The sequence below is a fragment of the Dermacentor albipictus genome, chromosome 1, assembly GCF_038994185.2.
Source record: "Dermacentor albipictus isolate Rhodes 1998 colony chromosome 1, USDA_Dalb.pri_finalv2, whole genome shotgun sequence".
NCBI classification, from domain to species: Eukaryota; Metazoa; Arthropoda; class Arachnida; order Ixodida; family Ixodidae; genus Dermacentor; species Dermacentor albipictus.
The window spans coordinates 99,434,365-99,447,282 of NC_091821.1; the positions used below are offsets into that span (position 1 = coordinate 99,434,365).

The following is a 12,918-nucleotide window of genomic DNA, read 5'->3' on the forward strand; positions in this document are numbered from 1 at the left end:
AGAGTCCTTGGCATGCAAAGAAGCTGCTTGTTTGCTCCTAATGCATCATTTGGGCTCTTAATAAACAGTGCTTCATGACATACTATGTAATGACAAGCTTGCTAATTTTAAGAATACTAAAATGTGAACATTGTTCTGTATTGTGATCATGGCTGTTCATTGTTTGAAAACTATTCGATGTTAGATTCAATTTGGTCTCAAAAATCACTATTCGCACACTCCTATTAGTTTCAATTTCTCTTGCAAATAATGCCTGTCTATGAAGTTATCCCGCTCATAAAGTTAATTGTGCTTGCACAGGCGCCCAAATCTTTAACTGATGTGCGGGAGCGACGACTTTTCCGTGCGTCAGCGCCGTTTGACGGGGCGAGGCTGGAAACAGTCTGAGGCTAAGCGCATGCGGACAAAGTGCGCTCAGCTGGGCCCATTGTCTACTAGGCTGTTTCCAGCCTCGCCGCGTCATACGGCGCTGACGCCCGGAAAAGTCGCCGCTCCCGCACACCAGTTACAGATTTGGGCGACTGTACATGCTACTAACTTTTAAAAAGTGAACAGCACACTTACTATTTTGTGTATAGTACAACTCCCTCAGCTGGTACACAACGACAAGAGTGGCTACCCCCTCACCCTCAATTTTTGCCCGTGTGCACACTGGCAATTGGAGCACCCTTGCGCACCCCTACAACAGCACCAGGCACAGGTGTGCCAGCCTGTTTTTGACAAAGGCTGTACATAAATCAATGTCCCCGTTTACATAAAAACCGCAATATAGGTCACTTTTTTCAAAAAGATGCAGCAAGAAGTCGACCCCTGTCTTATATACCAGTCATTTTTTACCGAGTTGTACTGTTCATTTTTTTTTCTTTAGAATTAATTTAGGGGGTCGACCTAAATTCCGGTTTTTACGATATACACATACTTTTGTATCTTGGCCCTCATTCTAGTTCACATTTCAATTTACTAATGGCACATACTGATCGAAATGTACTACTGGAACGAGAAGGAACCGATATGAACGCCTGTTATGCATAATTACATTGGATTTCAATGTGCTGTCACTTCATAGTTACTTTCTAAGCACAGGGAGGTTGCAGATGTACATTTTGCAGCCTAAATTATGGTATGGTTACAAGTTCACACTAACCAGGGAATGCAACTATACTCTGTAGTAATTTTTCACTTGTTTTCATTTGAATTTCAGCTGGTAGTACAGCCAACCTTCCCAGCCTCAGCTGTTTCAACACCATTGTGTGCTCAAGTTTACTGATCTATTTCATGTTTAAGTGAGGTGATTTGCATGTGAGGGCAGACGACTGTATCGACCATAGCGATGCGCCTTGGAAGGGCTACAAATGTAGCTGCATGCCGCAGCAAGTTTTTCAACTGGCCCTATTAAAAATAAAGTTTACGCTTTAAAAGCAGCTCATGTTGTGTGTGCAGTTCAGTTTACAAATCTAAAAAATGTGCTAGAAATGGAAGAGTCGTAACTTCTTGCATATTGCAGTGATGCTTCCACATTTACCCGTCATCTTGTGCACAATAGTTGACATCACTTCCTTTAGTGTTGCCCAAAACCTTAATAGCAATTTTGATAGTGCCCATTTGCAAAGCTTCCTTGTCAAGAATACCTTGCTGCTTTCACCCCTCATCTCTCTTCAGTTGGCTCGCTCCTTGTCCTACCCTCTGTAATCTTCCAGAAAATCCTGGTATCTCATATTGGCACCATCCTGGAGCTATAAGGCACTGGATTAAGCTTGCAGTTGCATGCTTGCAGTTTAAATATTTTCCTTGTTGGCAGGTAGGCAGGCAATGTCACCAGAATTTTAGTAGTCACTATAATTTTGTACAGGTCCTAATCCTCTACTTCACATGTAGATGGAACACTGGTAAAGTTACTAGTGGTTTTCCTCGGCAGATTTCAAAGCAAAACCTTACTGACAACTTTGTGCCTAGTTTCATGAGCTGCCGTTAACCAATTTTCATTTTTTATAGGGACAAACAACTTGCATGACCTAAAGGAGCCCAGCAATGGAAATTGAGCATGCAGTTTTTTCTTGATGTGGAACTTTGATGCATTAGCTACCTGAAAACAGCAATTCAGAATTATTGAACATTTGAACCAGCTCCGTAACTTCATATTTCACCCAAAACATAGTGCATAGCAGCAATTTTCATCAAGGAATGGGTGATGGCACATTTAAAATATCTAGTTCATTCATATCTGCTTGGCAGGACAATGTAAACAAAATTTTGACAGCAATTTCACATGAAAGAAATAGAACCAACATTGCAATGTACAAAGACTGCAAATGATTCAAGGGGCACTGTGTACCTTGCCACTTTAGTCCCTTCCTTGTTCCAAATCACTTTCACGGCAGCCACATTTCGATGGGGGCGAAATGCCCAAACACCCGTGTACTTAGATTTGGGTGCGCGTTAAAGAAACCCAAGTGGTCTAAATTATTTCGGAGTCCCCCATTACGGCGTGCCTCATAATCAGGTTGTGGTTGTGGCATGTTAAACCACATGATTTTTTATATCTATATATTTCTAAATCACTTCCAGATCATTTCCAAATAATTTCTCGTCACTTGTCCAGTACTGTTCCTAAGAATACACTCCAGAGCCGGTATCGCCGTATAGCCTTTACGTATGCAGGTTCAACAGTGGATAAATCCCGATTCATTGCACGAGACTTGGAAAAGATGAAACAACCTGTATTGGGAAATTTTAATATTTAACGGTTTTATTAAGATCGCAGATAATAGCAAAGGATACGATTCTGTTCTTGTGTTCATCTATGCTCCTATTACTCTTGCTATTGCTGAGCATATAGCAATATGGACATGCATCCGGCAACCATCACTATTCTTGCTTGCATCAGGTATTGCTTCAGGAGCTACTACAATCCTCCAAAACTGATTTCAGATCGTTTAGTTTTTCTCACAGTTCTGGCTAAGTAGTCTAACACAATATAGCATGTTGTGTGCCATATAAACACTGCAGTATGGGTGTCAGACTTGCACAGTTCAGCAGGAGCAAGAACTCCTTTTTTTTTTTTTTCAAGATTGAGCACGTGTTTCAGTTCAGTCGGGGGTAAAGTAGAAACTTTTACGGAAATCGGATATCTTCCAATGTTGCCATTTTAGCCGATTTTTCATTGATTGATGGACATAGTATCGAACTTTCCACTTATAATGCAATAGTGTTGAGGGCCCCATGTTGCAGAAAATCTTATTTCAGCATTGGTGGCGTTGTCTGTTAGAGGAAAATCGTCTCGAACCACGCAGACCCTCCACGTGGCACATAGGCATTACTGAACTAATTGAATTTCTCAAAGTAAAATGAGTCAGAAAATTCATAAAGCATGACTGGCACACAGTCTACAGACATGATAGGGTTGGGTTGTAATTTGAATATACAAGGAAACCTAATTCTGTTACATGGAAACTCAAACACAAACCCATTTTCCAGCTGCCATTTGAGTCTGTCTTGGTAGGAGTGGTGCGCCCTGCCTGGTTCCTTGCACCATCATCCAGATGGCAGCGCCATCCATGGCAGTCAGGGCTCCCGCCGTAGGAGGGGAAGAAAAAACCAGAAAGCTCGCCTTTGTGCATAGCACTCGCCACCAGCATTTCCAGAAAAGTATTGCAGTTACGTAAGCTGCAGCTGCTCGGAAGTGTGAGAAGCCGTCAGAGTTCTTTGAATGCTGTCGCGTTCCACTCTTAAAGGCGAAGCTTAAGCATCCAAGTTTGTTTCAGTGAATTTCCGATTCACTAATTTTGTTCACTCTAAACTTGCTGTATAACTGCAGATCCTGCTCTTCGACGCTGTATAGTTGTGTCAAATACGCAGAGCAACTTTTACAGAAGCTGTCTAGTAAGGGCACACTGCTACACAGATGTGATTGTGCAGGAATTACGAGTGAATTTAACTGAACATGAAGAATGAGACTTTACTGATAACAATATGCATGTACAGTGCTGCAGCAATACAGAAATACTAGGTAGATGTGATGCTGCACTATCATCAGTAAACTTGCCCAGTTCATCCACTGCAGTAGGTGCACAGCGATCACTGCAAGTACCTGTGCCGGCGCTTTCCTGCCCCCTCAGCATACTCCCTCTCCACTTTTAATTTTTCTTATAGGGCAGGCAAACTTAACAGAATAAGAAAAAAGGAGATTGCTTCGGGGGTAAGCTGATGCGGGACCTTGACAACTCCTGGCTCCTAGCATAGAGGCATATGTGGACTTACCACTCTGTGCCCAATTGTCTTAGCTGTCCAATAAATTTTCTTTCATTGACCCTTCTTAGTTTAAACAAAATTCTGGGGACTGCAACCCCCCCCTCCCCCTATTTCAAACCAAAAATGCTGAACCCTAGTTATTGCCGACTAGGAAATGTAAGAACTCTATGAAAATAGCAGCCTTGGGCACGTGTGTCTAGTACTAGCAGGTAGCATCCAATTGTGCACCTGCAAGTTTTACAGGCAACATAACCTAAAAACTTGTTGCAAGAATGGTTCGTAAAAAGCTGTGGTAAAATATTAGTTTCATTATAGCAGCTTTATGTGCTGAATTATGTTCATTACAATAAGTTTATCTTTTGCTGCATATGGATAAGACAGTCTTTCCAGCCAATCAAATGGCAAGTCAGCTACAGCTGTATGGCTGTTTTAATAGTTCGCTGCTTGTTTCAACAGTTGTTTCAGATAAGTGCCAAAAAAGTCACTTTATCCAGATGTACAAAATCATTTCCCTTTAGCCAAAGATACTTTAGAATTTTTGCAGTTAGCGTCATCAGTTTTGAATGTTAAATTGAGCTTTGTGAACTATTTGTTGGATATAGTTAAACCTCGCTATAGCGAACTTCAGTATAATGAAATTCTCGATATAAGTCAACTTTTCATAACCTGTTCTCCAAAGAACACCATGTATTTAGAAACTCAATATAACGGTGTGTCTGTGTGAGATTTCAGTGTAACGTACTGCCGCCGTAAAAGTATTCTGAAACAGTGAATGGAAACTTCCATGGACGCAGATGGTCAAATGAGTGAATTACAAGCGGCTGTTTACAAACGCACCTCTCCCATATCACGCGCCACACAACAAGAGTGACTGCCGATGTCGAGCCACTTCATGTTGCATATACTGTCCAAATACAGTAACATCCTATCGCGCCCCGCACACTGTGTGCTTTAGGTGCGAGTGATAGTGTGCGAGGGTGGGACAAGAAATATGGTGGTTTTACAAGTGCTGCCTTCCCGCGCAAGCAAAAGGGAAGAGGGGAGCTAGCTCACCGTAACGCGATCAAGTGGATGTGAGGGGGCAGAGTGGATGGTAAGTTGGCGCATGTCTAGATTTTTGGCGCGCGTCTAGGCCATGGCTGTGCATGGCTGTAAGCTCGGCTGAGCACAGATGATCTGCTGCGTGTGCGTGGCACCTCGTAAACTGTCCTACCGCACATTTTGTATTGGAGGTTACATAGTTTCCAGTTTCGGTGACCCATTAAAGTGAGAGACCGACAAAGCATTCGCTCCCCACTGCCTGCACTTTTCCTGATAACGTCGTCCCAGTGCGGCGACGCTATCAGCCGCAGGGGTGGAGTGCACGCGAAAGCGTGGCTGGCTTCGCCTAATTCATACCGCCTGGAAGATATCGTGGATGTACGTGGCCTAAAACAGTATCGTTCGTTGCAGACTCCCAAATTTATCAAAATGAATTGTTTCCTCAAATTTACTTTTTTCAATTGCCCTATGATTCGAAAAATTTTGTGGCCCCTTTCTATGCAAGAAAAATAAATCGGTGACTGTACTTATTTGCATAAGTCCAATTTCAGTAGAACGAAATTTCAGTATAACAAAGCAAATCGCAGATCTTAGACTTCGTCATGTAGAGTTGTAACTGTATTTTGGTACCTCTGTGTACAGATGAACACCTTAAAAAAGAGTTTGGCTATCCATTGTGTATACAAATCCACAATGGCTAGTGTGCTATTTTCGGATGATTTTTGGACTGATGGCATGCCATATTGTAGGTTCCTTATCACCTATTAATGAGGACAAGCTCTATTACCTTTACCTATTAACAAGCTCTGCCCATTCTAATCTGATGTGAAACAAGGGAGCATGTTTTGTGTACTATATCTTTTGTCATTCTGAACAGCCGTTAAGAATTCTTGCTTCTGTATACGTCATCTGTAGGCCCGTCGATAGTTTTTCCTTTTGCATGTTTGAGTAGTACTACCAAATCGTTTCAAGTTGTTTTAGGTGCCTTCTCTATGCGAATATGTGCATCTGTTGTAGGGGGCATAGGCCCTGTCAAGGCATTTTATGTTTTGGTTTTTTGTCTGTGGTCTTGACATTGTACACACAATGTCGAATAAAGATTTGAGTTGATTTCATCGTGTCCTGCATTGTTCCCTGCAATCAATTTTTCATTTATGCTTGCAGCTGCTAGCCAACACCAAGCTGCCGCAGCAGCTGCTGCAGCGGCTGCTGCTGCCAGGCAGCACCAGCAGCAGCTCTTTTGGAATGGCTTGCTGGCTTGTAGTCCTTTTGTGAACCCTGCACCTCGAATGGTCCCTGCTCCCTTGCATCACTACCATCAGCAGCAGCAGCAGGCTGCCCTGCTCCCTCTGCTCTTGAGCCAGCTATCACTGGGCTTTCGTGGACCGAGGCCACCCCCATTTGAGCCCTCTGTATTATGCTCCCACGCGGGCCACTCCATATGCAATGCTGCTTCAGAGAGGCTGCCAAGTCCAGACCACAGTGGCTCATGTGGGCACAGTGGAAGTGCTCGTTCCTGCTCCAGTTCGCAAGAGAGCCCCATGGACAGTGGCTATGGTATTGTGCCAGTTATTGCCTACTATTACTCCCTGGTGTCAGTCCCTCTTATATGTGCGGTTCCAGCTTTGCTTTATGTACTTTGTTTTGCCTTCAGGCTCAGTCTTGGACTTGCGCACTAAGCTGCCTAGCTGTGGTCACAGTCAATGTAGGGGTGTCAAGCATAGTTGGTATGTGTAATCGTGCAGCTAATTGTCACAGGTTCCATGATGAGTAGCTATTGCACCATTGCTAAAACATGCAGTGTGTGAATGCTGGAACATGTTCCATAATGCGGCATTGTCCATGAAAATGGACACTTACCATATCATAAGCATCACAATAGAAAGGCTGCTTGTTATCTATGGCTTTGCAAGGTAAAAACGTTACACCTTTGATGCAACACTGGCATTCCTGTACTTATTGCTGTGTATGGTACACATGCCCTATCTACTTTGTGCTGTCTCTAGCCATTGCTTTGCATTAATAAAGTTTATTTGAAGTTTCAGTTTATCAAGACAGATTGCCTAAAATTTTGCTGTGTATAAATGCACGCAGTTATGAGCAATCACAGATGCAATGAAGCATGCATCTGCCCGCTTTCATCAGCAAGGCAATGTAAAACTGGAGAGGCTGCATACAGCATGTTGACAGGTGAAAAGAAGGTATAGGTGCACAAAGTCCGTTCTAGATTTCGGTGCTTCAGAACACATTCAAAGAAATTCCAGCGTCATGGATAAGCTTGAAGACAAGCGTTGGAAATCTTTGTCCGTTGGTTGATCCTCAACGACCGCTGTTGCACATATGGAGGACAACAAGCGGTCTTCGTTGACATTTGCATATGATCCTCTACCAATTGCACTCTCCAATTTCTCTTATAACTAAAGCGGTGGAAGAGTTCTGCACATGGGCTGCTGGGGCGATCGTCATCATTAGTGATGCAACTCTGAGTGTTGTCCCCGAGCCACACATACCTGAAACGAACGTGCCATTTTCACTCAAGGAGCTTTGCGCTGCATTGGTGACCTACAGGAATTCGATACTGGGACCAGGGGACGTATTCTGAAACGTTCGCCGCCGCGAAAGTTTCGCCCTGGCCACGCCTCCGCCGTTGCGGCGCGCTCTGAATGGCTGCTTTGACAAAACCGGAAATTCAGGTGGTGCAAGTGAATTTCTGGTTTTGTCAAAGCAGCCATTCAGCGCGCGCCGCAACGGCGGAGGCGTGGCCAGGGCGAAACTTTTGCGGCGGCAAACGTTTCAGAATACGTCCCCAGGTGGCATCACGTATGCTGTCCTATGCTACGTTGAATATTGTGCACATCGTGAGCTGCTCATTTACTACAGTAAGTCGTGGCACAACATCATGATTTCTAAACAATAGAAATCGAACCACTTGATTTCTATTCTGAAATGTGGGAAGGCTCTGCTTGAATTATCATCCTATCGTCCAATTGCACTTTCCAGCTGCGTCAGCGTAGTGATGGAATGATTTTTGGTCACCTGGAATGGTATCTCGAGTGGTTCAACATCTGTCCTGGCCCCATGGTGGGCTTTCAGCGAGGTTGCACTTCCATCGACGTTATTGACCTTGTTATCTGGGTCCAAGAACCTGGGTCCAAGAACCCAAGAAAAGCCTCGTACCCATATCGGTTGCACTTCTCAATGTCAAAGGAGCTTCTAACGTTGCCCAAGAGGCCATACCAAGCTCACTAGAGGCTGTAGGAGTTGGTGGCCAAATGTGCATCAATGGATACAGGACTAATTGACTGAGAAGTGTTTTTTCTTGCAGACCAAGAATGACCAAACTTCAGCATGCATCTGCCATAGTGTGCTGCAGGGTGGGGGTGGGTGTGGGTGTTGGCACCCATATTGTTCAACCTCATCCTGGTAGGACTTGCTGAGCAGTAAAACCTCATTCATATGTTTCCGAAAAAATGTACTAACTGGGAAAATGTACAGTCCGAAGTCACAAATTTTCACATACAACTGTAGTTGACAATTATGTGATGCAAAGCATTGCAAAAATTGTTACGGTACGAGACACTGAAGCCTGTTGAGCTGGTTGGGCTTGAGCGGCCTGAGACGTGCTTTGTTGTTTTCCTATTGCATAGTTTTTGGACAGCTATGGGAAACCCGGACAAAATAGAGCTGTTGGGTGACGCTGGAATATGATGCCGCCACAGCAAAAGATGACTCGCTTTGCACTGCCTGCAGGAGGGAATGGTGATGCATTTGGTTTATAGCCTGTTAAAAGCATGCATTAAGCTTCTAAATGCACGTGGTGTAGTTGGAAACACGTTTGACATTGATGGCGATAGCTGTGAATTCAAGTATGTTCCATACGAGGACCTGAGATTTGTGGGTACCAGAAGAGGAAAGTGAGTGGGTGCCAGCATTTTCACATGGTACAGGTGGGCAAGTAGGGTGGAGAGGCTGCTGTGGCAGGCACCTACAACACACCATCACGCTTTCCTCACACCTTGTTCACATAGGATCTAGTGACCATAAAACATATTCTGCGATTGCGGTTTGGCGATGCACTGAACATTGCTGCCGAAAGATCGTGTTTTTCAGAAACTTATTGGCCAGTAGAAAAAAACCGTGACTCTATTGGATCATTTTTTTAGTTTAGTTTTGTTTTGAATTGCGGATGCTGGCACTGGGAAATCGTAAACAGAATCGTATGAATGAAACTCTACTGTACACGCGCACACGCACACACTGATGACACCGGCACAAGATGCCGAGAGTGAGTCGGGCTGTACTAATCCAGGTACAACCAAATTGTTGAAGCTTAGTGGGCCTTCCCAAAGACACTCCCTCACCAGAACACTAATTGGCCTCCCTGGTGCAGTGTACTGCCACCCCCTCCCAAATGACTTCAACAAATAAACCATGGCCCTCAGTCCCCAGCAGCTGCGGAGCACCTGACCAAGGCGGCGGTCAGACCTGTAATGCAGCAGAGGGTGCTAAGAATCTCTGGGTCCGGCCAGGCCACCAATGGAAACTGACCCTGTCAACCTTTCATTGCCGAACTCTGTCGAATGAGGCTAGCTTAGCAAGTCTCTTTGAGGATCTATCGGACATTGTTTTGGATATCATCGGCCGTAGTGAGATTAGAAGTGGTGAGGCTTTTACAATGCTGAATAACGGCTTGTCCTCTGCTATAGAGGTCTGCCAGATAAGAAGCAATACGGGTTAGGATTCCTAATCCATAAGGACATAGCAGGCAACATTGACGAATTCTACAGCATTAGTGAGAGGGTAGCAGTAGTTGCAATGAAACTTAAAAGAGGTATAAATTAAAGGTAGTACAAGCCTACGCTCCAACATCTAGTCATGATGATGATGAAGTAGATCAGTTTAATGAAATGTTGAATTATCGATGAGAAAAGTGCAAACTCAGTATACTGTATTAAAGGGCGACTTCAATGCAAAAGTGGGGAAAAAAACAGGCTGGTGAACAAGCAATTGGCAACTAAGGTGTCGATCCTAAAAACGCTAGAGGAGAGATGCTGCTAGAATTTGCAGAAAGGAATAAGCTGCGAATAATGAATATTTTTCAGGAAGCGTATAAACAGAAAGTGGACCTGGAAAAGCCCTAATGGTGAAACAAGAAATGAAATTGATTTCCCACTTTCTGCTGATCCCCTCATAGTGCAGAATGTAGAAGTGATAGGTAGGGTAAATTGCAGTGATCATAGGTTAGTGAGGGCTAGGATTCACCTCAATTTGAACAGAGAAAGAGTAAAATTGGTCAAGAAGAAGCAGGTCAACTTAGAGGCAGTAAGGGTAAAATCAGAAATTTAGGCTGGTATTTGCAAACAAATATGCATCCTTAGAATAGTAAGACAGCTACTTGCGTCAAGGTACACTGGATTCAAGGCCATTCAGCGAACCCTCACAACATTGCTGCTGACCAGCAGGCACACTGCCCTCCTAATCCTGATCCTCCACCTATTCCCCTCCCACCCCAACCCCGTAACTCGCTGCGAGCCCGTAAAAATGTTCTGCGGCAGGACACACGCGCTCTTATCCCACCGTGTCTGCTCCCTCCCCCTTCACCTTACTAGGGCGGAGGAAGTTGTGCTTAGGAGGCTTCGGGCCGGGGTGGCCCTTACACCGGCTGTTGTCTCAAGGTGGAACTGGTCGCATTTACCACTGGGTGCTACGTGTCCATACTGCTCCGTTCCTGTGGTGGAATCAGATGCATACCACCTAATATGGACATGTACGGGTTTACAATCGGAACGCTCGCGTCTCCTACTGCAAGCCGGCCTCCGCTACAGTGTGACAACCAGCTATGACCGCTGGATACATGACAACAGATTCCACAAAACACTGCTTCAATTCATACACAACACAGGCCTCGCAGCACACATATGATACACATATATGCTTCAAGAATTAGGTATGCCTTAAGGGCAAGCCTTCATCGCAATAAAAATTTAAAAAAAAATAGAACGGAGAGATGACGATGACATAGAGGTAATGAATGAAACCGTAATGAGGCTGGCTTCAGAGGCAGCAGTTGAAGTGGGAGGCAACGCACCAAGGCAACCAGTAGGCAAGCTTCTAAGTAACAAAGGACCCAAGAAAGAGATGACAAAGAATGAGTGCCCAACTCAAGAGATAGAATACGCGGAACTGTCAAAACTGATCAAGGCAAAAATAAGTGATATTTGAAATTATATCGCGAGAAAGACTGAAGAAGCTGTAAAAAATGCATGCAGTCTGAAATTGGTGAGAAGGGAACTTGGCATAGGACAAACAAAGATGTATGCACTGAAAGATAAGCAGGTAATGTCATCAGCAATCTCGAAGGTATAGTAAAAGCAGCGAAATAATTCTATACCGACCTGTACAATACTGAGAGCAACCATGATGGAGGATTCGAAGTAGTAATGAACAAGTTCCAGAAACTCCTTCTATGACTAGCGATGAGGTCAGAAGGGCCTTGCAAGACATGAAAGGGGGAAAATCGGCAGGAGAAGATGAAATAACAGCCGATTTAATCTAAGATGGAGGAGACATAATGCTTGGGAAAACCGGCGGCTCCTTATATGAAGTGCTATCGACTGCAAGGTTCCCAAAAAACTGAAAGAATGCAAACATTATATTAATCCACAAAAAGGGAGACGTTAAAGAATTGAAAAACTATAGGCCTCATTAGCTTACTCCCGGTATTGTATAAAATATTTGCCAAAATAATCTCGAATAGAATAAGGGCAGCACTGGACTTGAGTCAATCAAGTGAACAGGCTTGCTTCAGGAAGGGATACTCTACAATGGATCACATCCGTGCCATTAATCAGGTAATTGAAATACGCAGAGTACAATAAGGATTTCATAGATTACGGGAAGACAGTTGATTCAGTAGATACCAGCAATCAAAGGCATCACGTGATCAAGTACAGACCGCTTACATAAATACCTTGGAAAATATCTACAGATTCCACAGCCACTTTAATTCTACAAGAAAAGTAGGACGATTGCTATAAAGAAAGGGGTCAAACAAGGAGTCGCAATGTCTCCAATGCTGTTCACTGCGTGCTTGGAAGAAGTATTCAAGGTATTAAACTGGGAAGGCTTAGAGTAAGGATCGGCAAATATCTCGGCAACCTTCGATTTGCCGATGACATTGTTCTATTCAGCAACACTGCAGACAAGTTGGAACAAATGATAGAGCACCTTAACATAGAGAGCATAAGAGTGGAGTTTAAGATTAATATGCAGAAGACGTAGATAATGATGAATAACCGGGCAAGGGAACAAGAGTTCAGGACTGCAAGTCAGCCTCTAGAGTTGGTGAATGAGTACATTTACCTAGGTCAATTAGTCGCAGGAAACCCTGATCATGAGAAGGAAATTCGTATAAGAATAAAAATGCATTGGATTGCATATGGCAGCCATTGTCAGCTCCTCATTGGAAGCTTGCCATTATCATTGAAAAGGAAGGTATACAATCGGTGCATTTTACCGGTGCTGATGTATGGGGCAGAGACTAGGAAACTGACCAAGAAGCTTGAGAACATGTTAAGGACCGCGCAATGAGCGATGGAACAGCGATTGCTAGGCATAACGTTAAGAGAC

General features: G+C 43.9%; 1 protein-coding gene across 5 annotated transcripts in view; it reads left to right on the forward strand.

The window, feature by feature from the left end:
• Window positions 1-12,918, forward strand: part of BicC (protein bicaudal C) — a 155,067-nt gene that overhangs the window by 100,323 nt on the left and 41,826 nt on the right. For 4 of the 5 annotated variants that reach the window (XM_070523698.1, XM_070523716.1, XM_070523701.1 and 1 more), the window contains exon 12: window positions 6,454-6,846. The exons of the other annotated variant lie outside the window; for it this stretch is intronic. In XM_070523698.1, the coding sequence (XP_070379799.1) occupies window positions 6,454-6,846 (393 nt within the window). The remainder of the gene's footprint in view (window positions 1-6,453; window positions 6,847-12,918) is intronic. 5 annotated transcript variants of the gene reach the window in all.